This window comes from Volvox carteri (assembly GCF_000143455.1).
Source record: "Volvox carteri f. nagariensis unplaced genomic scaffold VOLCAscaffold_21, whole genome shotgun sequence".
In the NCBI taxonomy this organism is placed as follows: Eukaryota; Viridiplantae; Chlorophyta; class Chlorophyceae; order Chlamydomonadales; family Volvocaceae; genus Volvox; species Volvox carteri.
In genome coordinates, this window is record NW_003307564.1 from 1,418,935 (window position 1) to 1,435,488 (window position 16,554).

At 54.5% G+C, this 16,554-nt stretch overlaps 2 protein-coding genes across 2 annotated transcripts in view; both read right to left on the minus strand.

Annotated features, from left to right (window-relative positions):
- VOLCADRAFT_104950 (uncharacterized protein) overlaps positions 1–5,667 on the minus strand; it is a gene marked incomplete at its 5' end in the record, with an annotated part of 9,371 nt that extends 3,704 nt beyond the window's left edge. The window contains 8 exons of the mRNA XM_002951048.1: positions 561–641; positions 988–1,092; positions 1,215–1,317; positions 2,572–2,700; positions 3,261–3,319; positions 4,063–4,296; positions 4,750–4,890; positions 5,560–5,667. Coding sequence (XP_002951094.1) covers positions 561–641; positions 988–1,092; positions 1,215–1,317; positions 2,572–2,700; positions 3,261–3,319; positions 4,063–4,296; positions 4,750–4,890; positions 5,560–5,667 — 960 coding nt within the window. The remainder of the gene's footprint in view (positions 1–560; positions 642–987; positions 1,093–1,214; positions 1,318–2,571; positions 2,701–3,260; positions 3,320–4,062; positions 4,297–4,749; positions 4,891–5,559) is intronic.
- A 3,158-nt stretch (positions 5,668–8,825) lies between these two features.
- On the minus strand, positions 8,826–16,215 carry VOLCADRAFT_91550 (uncharacterized protein; the record flags this gene model as incomplete). Its single annotated transcript, XM_002951049.1, has 11 exons — positions 8,826–8,993; positions 9,347–9,430; positions 9,715–9,835; positions 10,118–10,182; positions 10,487–10,594; positions 10,987–11,029; positions 11,408–11,541; positions 11,631–11,850; positions 12,300–12,402; positions 14,215–14,357; positions 16,202–16,215. The coding sequence occupies 11 exons, from the start codon at positions 16,213–16,215 to the stop codon at positions 8,826–8,828; spliced, it is 1,203 nt and encodes a 400-aa protein (XP_002951095.1).
- Between the last annotated feature and the right edge of the window lie 339 nt (positions 16,216–16,554).

Sequence of the window (16,554 nt, forward strand, 5' to 3'; positions counted from 1 at the left end):
GGGGGGGGGCGGGGGGGTTCCGGGGGGATGTTACTGGGACCGGGGATATTGCCGTACATACGGGAGAGGTGAACGTGGCCGGAAAGGGGGGGGGCTTTGACCAGCTCCCTGGTCTTGACCTAATGACCAACGACCTAATGACGCCGTACGACGTGCCTTTTTCAGAAGGACTCGAAAAGAAAGAGTTTAAGCAGCCCAACCCACAGACACACAATCTGCCTCTTCCATGAACTGCGCTGTATCAGACGAGATTTCTTAACTAGCACGACCTTGATGGCGACCAATCCCCAATGCCATTGGCCTATCTGCTGTTTGACGTGATCTGCCTGTCTGTCTGTCTGTCTGCCCGTCTGTAGCTACATGTCGCATTTGAGGGGGAGGGGGAGTCTCATCATAGCATAGCTCCGAAGCCAAGCCACCCTGTCGCACACCGCACTAAGCTTAAGCCCATGCTTTCGCCCACCCTCAAAACTATCCACCAAACTACACCTTCCATCCAACTACCCACCCAACTACCCATCCAACCACCCACCCAACCACCATCTTGTCCCCTTCCGCACCTGAAGGGGTGTAAAGCCGTAGTGATCGGACAGCGTCCGGGGGTCCTTGACGGGCTTCTTGCGTTGCGGCTGAGCGTTCATCTGCGAGCAAACGAGGGGAGGGAGAGAGAGACACACATACACACACATATATATACACACAACCAACACAACGGAGGCCACCCTGACGTCTTCATGACCTCAATGATAGCCGCGAGGAGGAAATGGCAAGGAGGTAAAAAAACCCATCATCATAGGGTATTGGTGCAAGAGCAACCCTGCCGCAGGGCGGAAATCACAGCGGTCTCCATTCATGTCGTGTTCACGAGGGCGGAGTAGCAGCGGCGGACGCATGCGCGCGCGCTCGACAATTCAAATGCCAGGGGGTCAAACGGCCGTACAGCCAAAAGCAGAGGAAGCGTGGGTTTGTTTTCATGCGCATCACCACCATCACCACCATCACCATCACCATCACCATCACCATCACCATCACCACCATCATCACCACCATCACCACCATCATCGCAGACCGCGAAGGCAGCGCGCTTCGCGCCTGCCTCGCGTGCGCGTGAGAGAGAAAGAGAGAAAGCTGTGGCCAACCACATAAGAAGGGCCCAAATCCCTCACTTCAACTTGCCCCTCTAAAAGCCCCTCCACCCCCCCCAACCTCCCCACCGTAGCCCAGGTCTCCATGAGGAACGTGGCCATCTCCAAGCTGCCCCTCATGGCCGCCAGGTGCAGCGCGGTGGACCCCGCGTTGCAGGTCACCAAACCCAAACTGCCAGGGGGGGTTGTGTGACAGGGGTGTGTATGTGTGGCAGGGGTGTGACAGGGGTGTGTATGTGTGACAGGGGTGTGACAGGGGTGTGAGGGGTGTGTATGTGTGACAGGGGTGTGACAGGGGTGTGTATGTGTGGCAGGGGTGTGTATGTGTGGCAGGGGTGTGACAGGGGTGTGTATGTGTGACAGGGGTGTGGCAGGGGTGTGACAGGGGTGTGTATGGGTGGCAGGGGTGTGGCAGGGGTGTGACAGGGGTGTGTATGTGTGGCAGGGGTGTGACAGGGGTGTGTATGTGTGACAGGGGTGTGGCAGGGGTGTGACAGGGGTGTGTATGTGTGGCAGGGGTGTGACAGGGGTGTGTATGTGTGGCAGGGGTGTGACAGGGGTGTGTATGTGTGACAGGGGTGTGACAGGGGTGTGTATGTGTGACAGGGGTGTGACAGGGGTGTGTATGTGTGACAGGGGTGTGACAGGGGTGTGTATGTGTGACAGGGGTGTGACAGGGGTGTGAGGGGTGTGTATGTGTGACAGGGGTGTGACAGGGGTGTGAGGGGTGTGGCAGGGGTGTGACAGGGGTGTGTATGTGTGACAGGGGTGTGACAGGGGTGTGAGGGGGTGTGGCAGGGGTGTGACAGGGGTGTGTATGTGTGGCAGGGGTGTGACAGGGGTGTGTATGTGTGGCAGGGGTGTGACAGGGGTGTGTATGTGTGACAGGGGTGTGACAGGGGTGTGTATGTGTGACAGGGGTGTGACAGGGGTGTGACAGGGGTGTGTATGTGTGACAGGGGTGTGGCAGGGGTGTGACAGGGGTGTGTATGTGTGACAGGGGTGTGACAGGGGTGTGTATGTGTGACAGGGGTGTGACAGGGGTGTGACAGGGGTGTGTATGTGTGACAGGGGTGTGTATGTGTGGCAGGGGTGTGACAGGGGTGTGTATGTGTGGCAGGGGTGTGACAGGGGTGTGTATGTGTGACAGGGGTGTGACAGGGGTGTGTAGGGTGTGTATGTGTGGCAGGGGTGTGGCGGAGAGGAAAGCGTGGATGGGCCGGCAAAGACACCACGTTAAAGCCCCTCGTGATGAAAGGCTACACACACGTACACGGGCACACACACACACGCACGCACCTCCCTCCTCTCCCTCCCTCCTCTCCCTCCCTCCTTCCCTCCTCTCCCTCCTTCCCTCATCTCCCGCCCACCTCTCCCCGCTCGCTCCTCTCCCCCCTCCTCTCCCACACACGTACGGATCATCCACCTGTCCGAGTGGCTGGTCGCGTTGAGGCGGCACTTGGCGGCCACAAGTGTGGAGGCGGCATCTCGCTTGCCCGCCCAAACGGCGAAATGGAGGGGCATAAGGCCCGCCTCGTTGCGGAGGTCGGTGTAGCTGAGGAGTCGTGGTGGTGGTGTTGGTGGTGGTGGCGGTGTTGGTGTTGGCGGCGGATAGGGGGGGTGGGGGTGGCAGCGGATAGACAGACAGACAGACAGACAGAGGCGGTGGCGGGAATGAAGACAGCGCGGGGATGGCAATCCGAAATGGAGGTGGCGCTGCTGGTGAATTCGGGGTTTTCTGTGAAATGGCGGTACGTGGCCGTTACTGAGATGGTGGCGGTGCGTGATGGCCGTGTTGGGAGGAAGGACGGGGGGATGACGGTAAATGCAGCTTCGACTTCAACTTCCTGGCCCCTCTCCCCAACCCTCTTTTTCATTTGATTGATTTGATTACCAAGCTTTTCCTTCAGCTTGTACCGCCGTACGGCCCAAACAAGCCAAGATGCTCGTGAACCTCCCCACCTCCCAAGCGACTCCGGCTGCTCCAACGGAAACACCCAACTAACTCCTCAGCGTGCCCTTGGCTCACACACCAGCAACACCCTCACAGCCATGACCCGCCCTGACACCCCATCCACCCGAACACCCCACATAAAACCCTAACACGTAACCCACCGTTTGTTCTTGTCGCCACGGCCGCTGGCGTCCTCCCGCGCAAGCAGGAGCTCCAGAATCTGGTCGGCACGGGGTCAGGATACGTGTATGCATGTATGTATGTATGTGTATGCATGTATGTGTGTCGCGGTGTGGGGAGAGGGGGCGGCTGACATACTGGTATGTGTGCCAGCTAGGGGTCGCTTTCGGTGCATAAACTGCAACATCATCATCATCATCATCATTATCATCAACATCATCATCATCAACATCATTATCATCATCATCAACATCATCAACATCATCATCAACATCATTATCATCAACATCATCATCATCATCATCAACATCATTATCCTTCAACCCTTTCCCAGCCCCCTCCCCCCAGTTTACGGTTTGTTTATAATAGTTTACGGTTTGGCTATAATATTTCTGGCGGCTTAGGTAGGTAGGACTTCCAACTTCTACGTCAATTCTTCATCCCGAGGTTACAGTCGTCATCCCGAGGTTACAGTCGTCACAGTCGCCACGGACGCCTTTCGGTCAGTTCTTTCGGTTGCTACTATCTTGCTCTGGCAGCAGCTTAAATCGCGTGTGGTTCGTCTTTCCCCCCAACCCCCCACCATACAGTACTATTCCTGATGTAGCATGTATCTGTGTCTAATCCTGGCGTATCCGCACTCTTATCTCTTGTATCTGACTTCAATCGACAGCTTGGTTCGTCTTTCCCCGCACCCCACCCCGCCCCACCACACAATACGCACCCCCCCCCGGGGGAACCTGGCTGGCCGGCGCATCCACTACCTCCACCTCCACCACCCACTTTGACATGTCCTCGATACGCCGCGTAATGAACACACGTGTTGCCGTACGAATCAATATCCAGAACGTCTGCTCCGTGGTTCAGGAGAGCCAGCATGGCCTTAACGCATTGGGGAACCGGGGGAGTTGGGAGTTGGGGGTTGGGAGAGGGTAGCGGGAAATACAGTAGCAGGAAAGGGAGAGGAGGGATGCGGGAATTAGAGGACATGCAAATGAAAAGTAGGCAAAGCACCAACTGCCGTAGGGGTCCAGGGGCCGGGGTGTGGGGGGGGAGGTATGGGTGGGGGAGAGGGGAGGGGGTTCAATGCGAATGCTGTGGGGACGTGTGGCAGGGGGGCTACGGGTTAAGGACGAGGCAAGAGGACGCGGGCGCGGACTTCACCCAAGCATGTGCGGTAGTGGCGGTGGGGAAGGGGGAATCTCGGAATTGCGTGTGTTTGCGTGTGTTTTGGGGGGAAGGGGGGGAAGGGGGGGAAGGCGGGGAAAGATGAACCACGAGCGAGTGAAGGGGAGGGGGGGGAGGGAAGAGAAAGCTAGCAGGTTCGAAAACTAGGGGAACACCACACGCCGCCAGAACTGCCCTTTCCCGCCAACCACACGGTGGTTCACGGGAAGACCCACATGCCCGTGACCCTCCGATTACTCCCCTCCCCCCTCCCCCCCCCCGCCGCCGCCGCCGCCGCCTCACCTCCGTGTGCCCCTCCTCGCAAGCCAGCATGAGCGGTGTTTGCCCCTTTTTGGATTTGGCGCTGTACGGCGGAGGCTCCCCAGGAATGGGCTTACGTGTGGCGCTGCCCTTCTTGCCGTGCTGCCCCAGCATATCCAGCATCTGCCCCGATTTGGGTCAGAGGGATATGGGTAGGGGACGCGCGTGTGTGTGTATGGACGACGTGTCGGAACGTCGTGTGTCGCCGTCCATGCACGGGGGAGCAATGCGGGTGTGGGTGTGGGTGTGGGGGCGCGGGGATGATGACGGGTTTCGCATGGCACGGGGAACATATGATGGATAGATGCTTTACATGTAGAGGATGACCCTTCTTCGTGCCGTAACCCGATACGCATGGACGTGTTTTGGGCATGCTAACTTGTGCACGACAACGCCATGTACAGCGCCATGATACTTTTTATTCACATGCCTGCTGAAGCCCTATGCTGGTGACGCTGGCATGGCTTGCCGAGCCTGCTTAAGGATAATTTGGCCCCGGCGTGAGCTGCAAGCACTTGTGTAGCTGTCCTGACTTCGCTGTAAGGAGTGCTTTATGGAGTGGAGTTTCTGCCGAGCCTGCTTAAGGCCCCGGCGTGTGCTGCAAGCACTGGTCGCCATTCTGCCTCCGCTGTAAGAATTGCTTTATGTGTAAAGTGCATGACACCATCGAAAGTTGGTATTTCTGTACCGCCCCTGTGGCTCCTTCCGCTGGCCCCCAAACCCCCGACCCCTGTCCCCATCCCTCCCTCACCCACATACTCCACCAAGTTTCAAAAGCCTGCTCAAGCTCACCTCCATGTTACCCGCCCGAGCTGCTAAATGCCATGCATTGTACCAGTCGCGTGTGCGCGCGAAGATCACGTTTGGGTTCTCCAGAAGCGCCGCTTTAGATTCCTCCATTTTGCCTTGGAACACGGACTGCAAGACCCCAAAGCACCGATCTTTAGACGATATCCACGCGGCGTGATGATGATGTCTCTAATTGAAGTTACTTTGCAAGCACACGTGCTTTTGGTGGCGAACAGATGCGGAATCAGTCCCGAACCCGTACCCCAACCATACAACCTGAATGAACTTCTTCTCGTCAGGGCCCATGCCTTGCAGCTGATTCGCCACATGTTGCAATTCTGACGCGGCTTGACCCATTTTATTGGAGTCGACGACGGCCGCTTTACGTAGGCTAGGTCAAAGCTCGTCAACCAGGACCGGAGCTTGCTGCTTGCGACACGCAACAATCAAAGCTATTTCTCAAACTACTTTCAGAAATGTCAAGCGTGCCTCGTTATGTAGGGAGTATTATTTTAGGATTGGCTCACAAAATTCTTGAAATTTCAGGTGTCCTAAGGTAGGACACAGACGAAAAGAGAGAAAAAGCAGAAGTAAAAGTAGATAATTACAACTGCTGTGAGACTGAGAACTCAAGCCATCAAGAGGCGTTAGGAAACATCAATTTCGCCTAGAAAGCTATAGTGGTACCAGCACATCCAACAAGGGCACTTGCAACGATGGAGGCGGGGACACAAATTGCCGGAGTCGTTGGGGCAGTTAGTACGTAGTGTAAAGGTCCTCCAACATAGTCCAGGCTCCAGCATCTTGATGTCGTTATACTGTTATGAATATCATAAAATTCGGAATGGAGACATTGGCTATTTTGCACCTTTGTGGGTTATTAGTAGACCGTCGTTGGGCTCAGCCGGATTGCAGCCAGCGCCCTGGTGTTGTTAAATTATTAGTTAACGTTCAGACAATCTAGCTGTGGACGCACGTTGCCCTGGAGGCTTCGACCACCGATTCCAAGATAAGTTTGACCTTGCAAGTTCAGTGCCTCAACGCCCTCGTGCCGCTGTTCAAGCGGCTGGAGGCACAAGGTGATTTGCGGGCTCCTAAACCTCAATCAACCCTGCTTTGCCCATCCTTTTGGTTCATCATTCCCTGCTTCACCAATCCAGGAACGTTCAGGTGGTCTACGCCGGATACCATAATGATTCCCTTCCCGGTCTTATTCCCCCTTGGCTTGGAGCACTTTTACCACCACCGAACACTTGTCATCACCCGAACGCCATACGCGAGATTAGAGCTCGGACCCGTACTGAGGCCGAACTGCTACCTTTACCTACCTCGCTTGTATGGTCTCACTTGGGTTCACGCCAACTCCCTCGTTGCCCAGTGGCAGGATCAACCCCAAAGCCAAAAGACGTGCTGGACGTGAGTTTCCGGTTATCCACACTTGAAGCCATTTGTTAGGTCCGGTTGCACACTTATAAACATGTGGGCGTGTTCACATCATCAGCGGTTCTCCTCAGCGAGAGACTGGTTAACAACGTGGGAAAGAGGGTTACCTAACCGCTTTTGATTGTCTTTCTCCTCCGATGATCATACACAAACATGACACGTACGACATGGAGCATCATGGAAGCTAGCTGACAGCAGATGAGCACATAATGAATATTAACAAATAACTGAAAACGCACGCCGTTCTTCTTTTCTCTCCCGTGCCCAACCGCTTGACAGCAGACATCTTGTTGTTGTTGTTGTTGACAGCAGACATCTAACGTTGCAATCTTTGGCACTGTCCATCTCTCTCTGACTCTCTGTCGACTTCCACACCCTGGCACTACCCCACGACCGGCCACACAAGTCATCAAAAAACATAGGCAAAGAAGTAAAAGAGAGCTACACCTTTTAATGAAGAGTAATAACGCAACTCTAGGAGGTGTAAAACATGCCTACATACATAATACATACATACATAACATGTAACCTGTAGGGCCCATGAAAGCACCGGATGATTGAAGTGACGATCCCCTAACCTCACCACCACCATCAACGCCAACAACAATCACTAGGCGCAAGCTCCAGCAGCAACAAAACCGTGAACGCCGCGCCAGCAGCACACTTGGGATTGTACAATGAATGCGCTCTGTGCAGACTGCATTCCCACACGCCGTGGAGACGACGGGGATTTCCCACCCCCACTCATCCTCCCCATCAACACGACCACGACCGCCTTTTAAAACCACCAGTACATACAGCACACACAGTTCCTCCCTCAGACAAACGGTCCCGGAGAAAACGTGCGTATCGTGCGGATGCACAGACATACATACAAATACACGCACGCGTGCACGAACACGGGCACGGCACAAACGCGTGCCAAAACACACAAAGAAAAGCCGTTTCCCTCCGGGATAATTTCAACCTCGCAGCCGCCCCACCTCGCAGCTGTCGAAGCTACAGCCGCCGCGATAGCAGCGGCAGAGCAGCATCCAATGCCGCCCGACTTCCGCTTGGACTCACTCCCCTCCTGTCTCAATCTCCACAAAACAACACATACAGACACACAAACACACATGTCAACGTCGTCCTCTTTGTCTCCGTACGATAAATGTTCTATCCCCCTCCTCTTCCTCTACATGGCCTTCATCCTGTATTCTGTCCGACACTGACATTCGGTACTGTCCCCTCTTTTTTAGGACTGCACGAGTGCGGGCCGTGTCCCGTGTCGGCAGTAACAGAACAAAAAACACATTTGAGCCACACCCCTCTCTCTCCTCGTTGCCATACATTCTGAACCGAAGCTACAGCTGCTACATAGTGTACATGTACAGCAAGAGATGTAGTACAGCAGTACTGTGAGCGGTGTTTCGCTCAATCGCTCTCCCTTTGCATGCAGACACCTGTCTGCAGAGGCACATACATACATACATATACATACTACACATACATCCACGCATGCATGGACGCATAAGCACGCAGAGGTCCAACTAACAACTAACAACCACCACGAACCCAGGGCCCACACAAAGAGATGCACAAACACAAAGATAAAATGTGGTGCACTTCGACACTGCATTGCAATCAACACCCTGCTAATTGAACTCCTCATGCACCGACCGATGCGGCCCAACCAACTGCCTAACCAACTGACCAACCGACGACAACGGTCATCACTGTGTGGCCGTTACGATACCGTTACCAGCCCTCCATTTCATCATTGAGCCTCCTAGGTTTAGATCGATTCCCAACGACTTCTTCTCATATCTCCGAACTGTCAACTGTCAACCGTCGTCAATCAGATTAACGAGCCCCGCCTCTATAGCCGCTCTGCGGTACATTTCCAACCGTTCCCTGTACGGCGCGATGTACGCCTCCCATTCCGGTGGCGGGCGCAGAATATCGGATGTGGAGATGCCCGCCACGATGCCGATCTCGTACGGCGTCGGCTCCTGCAGTACACATATACACACACAGATATAGAGACAGATGCTCACATCCGCCCAGGCACGCGTGCTTGTGTGAAGTCGTTACTGCGAGCTGTTGTGCGGAAATGTACATGTCTGTCTGTCTGTCTGTCTGTGTGTGTATACATATGTGTGTGTATATATATGTGTGTGTATATATGTGTGTGTGTGTGTGTGAAGGAATGATGGCGAACAGCACAGTACCGGTCTCTTTCCCCCCCAAGTAGACATCACATACATACAAACGCACACTCACACACGCGCGTACACACACTTAGGATTTTCCTTAATCTCTTCCTCCCCGTTCCCTCCATCACCCACCCCTCCATCACCTCTACCTTAGGTTGCCGCTTCAGCTTCCAGCCCAGCTCTCTCAGCGTGCGGTCGGACTTCTTCTGATTGCACCGCATGCAGGCCGTTACCTGGGGCGATGGTGCGGATACGTATGTTTGTTGGGAGATCAGAGGGGGGTGGTCGGTGTGTTGTGCGAGGGTGGGGGTTTGAAAGGTGTGCAGGCGGGGCGGAGGCAGAGTCTCAGGTCTCAAGCTTTTGCCTAAAGGCAAAAGGATAAAGAAAAATCATATTCGAAACGGGGGTAGCGGTTTTCTAAGGGGTGGAAAAGAGGAACCTGAGGGAATTGCAGAGTTATAGCACTTCACATTCAAGTAAGCGTTTTCCGTACTTTACGTTGTCGTATCCATCGTACCAGGTTCTCCCAGGTCTCCTTGCCGCCCTTACTGACAGGATGCACGTGATCCAGGGTCAAATCCCGCCGGGAGCCGCAGTACCTGGCAAAATGAAAATTAGTAATTTGGAGGTGGATGGGACTTGGAAAGGGAAATTGTGGTGCAGGAAGAGAAAGTGGAGGACGGAATATGTGTGTGTGTGTTTTGAGCGGTGCATTCAACCCCGAAGCCCGATGATGGGGGGGGGGAAAGACGAATCACGAACGATGATGGGGGTTAACAGATGGTTAGCCTAAACAATTCTTGCGAACCACGCACCACGCAGCATATGAACCAGATACTTTCAACGACAAGATCTACCCGTACATACACACATACTCTCCCCTCCCCCTCGCCCCGCCTCCCCCCTCCTACACCACTCACTGGCAGCAGAAGCCGTCTCGCACCATGATGTTACGGCGGGTGCAAGCAACACGGGAACACAAATCCTGGAAAAAGGGGGAGGGAAAGGGAGGGAAAGAGGGTATGTACGACACCCGGGTAACGGGGTAACGAGAGGGGTCGCACGGGTTATTTCGTGTGGCGGGGAACCCATCGAGGACCCACGTGGCGTGGCTGTTGCCGTACCACTTGCCGTACCACTCGTGCTTTTTCCCCAGAGCGCCCTGCCGCCGGATTCCTGCCATCCAAGGTATTGCCGTACAGAGACGCACCCCCCGGTACACCCTCCCCCTCCCCTCCTACACCTCTCCCTCACCCCACCCCCGCCCTCCCATACACACACACACGCACCTGCATGTCAGCCGTGTATTGCGGTACCCTCAGTACGGCAGGGAGGGGGTGATCGCCCGAGCCCGTGGTGCACACAGCAGGTGGCGGGTAATACTCCAGGACCTCGCCCTGTATGTATGTATGCATGCATGTATGTATAAAAATATGTTTATGTATGTATGCGTTAGAGGGTAACCAGAAGTAAGTTGGCTAACCAGAAGTCACAGGAAGGATTCGCTCCGCCAGGGGATCCCCGGGGGGCCTATTTAAGCTACTACTACGTCAGGATTCCTCACTTTTTAAATCGGCATTTGAAGTAATCGTATCAGTCGAACTGGAGAATAGGACATGTAAGTGATGTGCGTGAGGCGGAGCAGAAGGCAAGGAGGCTGTAGGAGGGCAGTCTTGCTGGACCAGTTGGCAGTTGGATGGGCTGCAGGAGTTGCGGAGTGTGTTTCGGAGCCCCGCCTACCACACATACATACATACATACATTCCCGGACTCGTTCCGGCCTACCTACCTTTCCAAAGTAGTCGAAGTGAAAGGCTCTGTACCAGGTAAGACTGTGTGACGGAGGGCACGAAGGGATGGAAGGGATAAACAGGCTCAGGGGGTCAGCGAAGATGTACGGAAGGTGTACGGCGCCTAACAGGAAACACAATTGAAGGAAGACAACTCTACACTAACTGACCCCTCCTCATTGCCTCCCCACTCTCCAAAACACACAAAGAAAACAGGTAGTTAGTTAGTTAATTAGTTAGTTAATTAGTTGGTTAGTTAGTATGTCGGTCGGCGCATGTCCGCCTCGAACAGCCCTGACAGCAGATGAGGACAGCACCGGTAGCATACCACACACCAAACCCCCACATATCCATCCCCTCAATGTTTTAGTCCGTCCGTCCGTCCGTCCGTCCGTCAGTCCGCCCCTCCCAGCCACTCACACATTGATGGGGCGGTAGGCGCAGTCCAGCACCAGCGCACGGGGCTGTCGGCGGGTGAAGGGCACGATGTTCCCGCCCCTTGTGCCCCCCACTGAGGTGGGGTCGGAGTCGGAGTCGGAGGAGGCGGTCGGTCCCTGCGGGGATAATGATGATGATGATGATGATGATGATCATGTGCTAATAATGATAATGATACATCAGATTTCAGTTGGGGTCGGCTCACCGAATATTCCGAATCGCTGCTGTCGTCCAAGGAACGGGTCGCAAGAGCCACCCCCGCGGACAACGTCGAGGAGGGTGAGGGTGAGGAGGAGGAGGAGGAGGATCTGCGAGTTGCTGACGTGGCGACTGAGCCCTTGGCGCTGCTACCGCCGCCTCCGCTACCACCGCCTCCGCTACTGCCGCCTCCGCCGCTCAGAGAGGGCGTTAACTCCCTGGGGGGACTGGGTGCGGGTACGGGCGAGGCCACCGCTGACGGCGGGGGGGGACCGGAGCTGTGGATGGAGGCGCCGCCAACGCGGCCACCGCCGCCAACGGCCGCGGCGGTTGGTACGGGTGCGGGTGCAACCGAATCCGGTTTGGGTGACCTCCTGGTTTGGGGGTTACGCCGCAAAGGAGCCGCTCTTACTTCTTTTGGCGGGAAAGAACACAAAACACACACGCACAAAACACACACGCACACGCATCTTTCTACGACGAGGTGGACAGTGAGTCTTCAGAGACTGATCACACACACACACACAAACTTACATACATATATGCATGCGTATATATACATATACACAAACCGAATCCAGGACAGAACAGCAGCCGCATTGAAAACAGCCCTAATTCAACTGCCGCCTTAACTAAAAAATCATTCGCCGTACTGTCGTACGTACTCCATATGTACCTGGTGCCCTTGCCGCGGCCTTGGCGGCGGTGGCTGCCGCCAGCAAACCCAGATGCCGCCGGATCGGCACTGCCAGCTGCCAAACAAGATACCACCGCCGTCACTGTACGGCGCGACGGCAGCGTATTCAGAGCCGTTCGCGCCTCGATGTCGTTCCTTCCATGTGACGACGTCACCATGCCATGATACATTGCCGTACACCGTCGGCGCCGCAGTTGCACCCGTGGCTGCAGCTGGGGCCGCCAAAGAGCGATCCTGCTACTGCTACTGTTGTTGCTACTGCGCGCATGGCAGTGCAGAGCACCGCCATGCCGTCGCGCAGTAGCAAAGCAACACGCGATCCGAGCGAAACCTATGCGGGAAAATGAAGCCGCGGATGCCGCAGTATCCAAGCAGAGGCTACGTCTCGATACTTGCCGCTGCTGCCGCGGCTGCAAGGCGGCGTAGGATGGTGCTAGTAATGCAGTAGCGGCAGTCGCACCGCCAATACGCTGGCGACGGTAGCGCGAAGAAGACGCTGCCGGAAAAGCGGAAATAACGACACTGCAGCCACTGCCAGCGGCGGAAGCAGCAGCAGCAGCAGCAGCAGCAGCAGCAGCAGCAGCAGCAGTAGTAGTGCTGATGGCGGGCGCGGCGGCAGCGGCGGTGCGGCGCCGCGACAGCCTCGACACGGTGTGGGCGGTAGCAGCCGAAAATCGTACTATGGAGGTCGGTGCGTGAGACCGCGTGCGTTGCCGACAACCAGCGCTGCTGCTGTTGCTGCTGTTGCTGACGCTGCCACTTGTGGCGCCGTACAGCAGTAGCCGCATCTCCTCAAGGCCTATGTACAAGCTGGTGCTAACGGTGTGAAGCGGCCGTACTGTGACTTGCAACGGGCAACACCTCCCGAGGACGACGACAAGTTGTTTTGACGCAATGTTGTGGGGTTTTCGATTGATGAAAATCCAAACGTGTAACGCGTGTGAAGCAAACCCACTTGCACGAGTCCGTACGGCACGGGCTTAGGCAGCAGTACGCCCTTGTCGCATCCTTTCCTGGAGCCCTGTTAGGGTCATATGAATGAATGATGTAATGAATAAAAAGGAGGATAATGTGAATGTATGTGTAGGTGGAAGGAGGTCGGTCACGGGGCAGAGTACCAGTGAGTGATTTACTGGGTGAAGTGAGGGAGAGGGAAGGGCATAGACTGCTGCGAAACGCGGGCTGGCGGAAGTTGGGGGTGGGCGGTCAGGCGGATGGATAGGAATAAAAGCGAGGCATCTGCCCTTAATTGCTGCGTCTTGAAAATTTCACGTACTTCGAGAGTATATCGTTCGGTCAGGATGTTTCATTGAGCAAGAGCAACAGCTATAGTTGTAGAGGAAACCACCCGCGTGTTCGCGCCAAAAGTGATCCGACCGAAATGCAGCACAGATGAGCAGAGGTAACGCATCCTTTCAACAGTTGTAACGGGAAAGGGTGGACTATACCGTAACGTTGCCGAAAGCAGCAAGTTCCATCTATGCAGGGTACATGGTATCTCCGCGCTGACGGAGGTGAGGCTGCAGCTTGAAAGATAAGTGATCCAATCATAACTGGAAAGTCATTGCGAGTCGCTTGAACGTGCCGATCTATTAATGGTGGCAAGCAGAACCGACATGAATATCGGTGCCTTGAGTTGCAACAACCAGCTTCAGCCCGTAGCCTGCTTCAGCCTACAACTCTGACAAGTTACTATGTGCAGACTATCAAAGCTATACAGGAACATAAAACGTGAGAAGCCGAAGAAGCGAGAGGGCCGCGTCAAACCCTTGTCGGAAGGATTACATACAAAAGTGCCCAGACGACCTTCAGACGCGCCAACAGCTATTCTGTGCTGTCCTACTCTGCCGGTCCAAGTAGCGCTCTCTATTGTGAGTCACACGCTTTCGCTCACCTCTGGCCTTTCGCAACTGACACCTACGTTGCACCGCAGCGCGTGGATGAATGACTGTCGCTATTATGAGGCGATCAATAAGCGTTTGATTTCCGCTATAAAGCTGGCGTAGCGCCCCTTGGGTGAGAGAGCGCGGTAAACAACTATTTCCGTTTGCACGCGACACAGGTCATAGGCAACGAGCAGCAACACGAAAGAGTCAGTTAACCTCTACTTATAATGAACACGAGCTTTGAATGCTTTAATGAATCATGTCGGTGGATGCCGGTCCATATGTGAAAATCCTTAGCACGATGCTTTTGTACGATGCGAATTCAGCGGCCCTGGTAGCAAATCCTCCTTTTTCCACGAAATCCTTTGTTCCGGTGTCTTACGGTGTACGCATGGCTTACTGCCTTTGTGCATGCTTTGGCCTACGCCTGGCCCTGACGTAGGCTAGGCTTGCTTGCCCCATAACCAAAAGCACAGCGGCCACAGATAGCGCACATGTCAATATGGACCGAATTGGTGTAAGCAGGGGACAGGGGCGGATCACGGCACATAAAATTACTCTGATTAAAAGATGTTACAGTAGATCCTAACAGATCACCGGTGCTGACATCATAACCCAAACAACCCAAACACTGTATTTGCACAATAAGCCCCAAAGAAGTATCAGGGCAAAAACCCTATACCATGGCTCGGACAGCACCCGACAACCAGGGACAACCCCTTTTACCTAATAAGGGAACATCCTTAGCACGGCGCTAGATGTCGCACATATAGGTTTTTGCTGTGGACGAGTCCCAGCTCTGAGCAGCTGGTTGCGGGAAGCCACGCAAACTCAAGGACAAGGCTGCTGTCACGAGGCTGCCTCCGAGCTGCCAAACCCCCAGCTCGAGCGCAGCATGGCCCCAGCAATCGGCGGCTGCACCGTAGCACCGTCACACAAGGGGAGCCGTCCTCCGGCCTGACGGTAACATGTAACGTGGCAGACAGGCGGAACAGCTGCGGGGCAGCAGCTACTTGCAGAGGGACGATGAAGAGCCCCTCTTGCAGCCCACGATTTGTTACAGCTTGATCCCTGCTAGGTTGACCCGCCGTCCCGCCAAGCATTGCTGATCCAAGCACGGCTGGTCATTTTCTGCTTATTGCCCAGAAAAATACGTTATCTGACGGTCTCGGAATACATTAGGAGCTGCTTTAAACGTCCTAAAAACGGCCGAGAATAGTTGGTTTCCTTTGTGGAAGGGGTTATCGTAGCGCTTCGTGCTCTAGGCACGAACACACGCGTGCACACACATACACCTGGGATCGATGTGCTACTCGTGCCGGTGGCACACCTCGTTTATCGCTGGTATCGCACTTGCAGTTGGATGCGTTGTCGTTAGTTAGGTCTGGGCAGTAACAGGCAGCAGTTCCTGGTAGGGTTATTTCATAATTGGTTGGGACTTTATAAGATCCGTTCGTAACTTGTCCCGGCGCCCATGCGTCACACAGTAGCATTTCGCCGCGACAGCACCAAAAACAACAGCAGGTAAGCACGCATGCTTACACGCTGCATACTGGGGCATCCTGCCCAGTTAGAAGCTGCACCGAGCGGAACGCAGCGATTCAGTGATGGAGGGCCGTCTCCGTGGTCAGCCGTGCCATCCAGGAATGAATGTTAACAGACAGCACAAAGCTCGCGAAAAGCAAAGGAGCAGCTGGATATAGGAGAGTATGCGGGTGGCTCTTAGCTAGGCTGTTTCAACTTGGCCGTTGCAGTCGGTTGTACAACTTCAGTATGCCCGACAAACACCTAACCACCAAAGTTGATCTAATTGGTCAGTAACTATATGTTATGATCTAGCGCATTGAGTATCACAGGGTTGTAGGTTCTACGCTTTGCTTTTAGCCAACCCCTTAACTTGGAAGGGCATCAGAGCTATCGCGATGGCTCAATAGATCGTGCGCATGCTTTGTGATTAATACAATCATGATATGATCTTACATGTGAAGGACTCACCGTGCCTTGCGCATGGGAATAATTTCGTAGTTTGCAGCTTCGGATACACCTTGCGTGAATTTTAAATCTGGTAAAATAGTTTAAATAAGCACAGTCTATTTTGTGAATTGAATATTGGTTATAGAAGGCAACATGGTGCTTCCAAGGGCAGGCACTCGTGTCTTATTCCTTGGCTTTACGCTTTTCGTGGCGATCGCTTTGTACGTTCTCGTCGTCACACATCATTTAAAATTACCACAGGTATGTTTAAGCTGTGGGCACCCACGCTGGGCACTCGAATGCTGCCGGTTACGTCAAACTGTATCGGCTGGCGATACATTTTCGGGCACTGTCAAACACGCGTGCGTTTGATT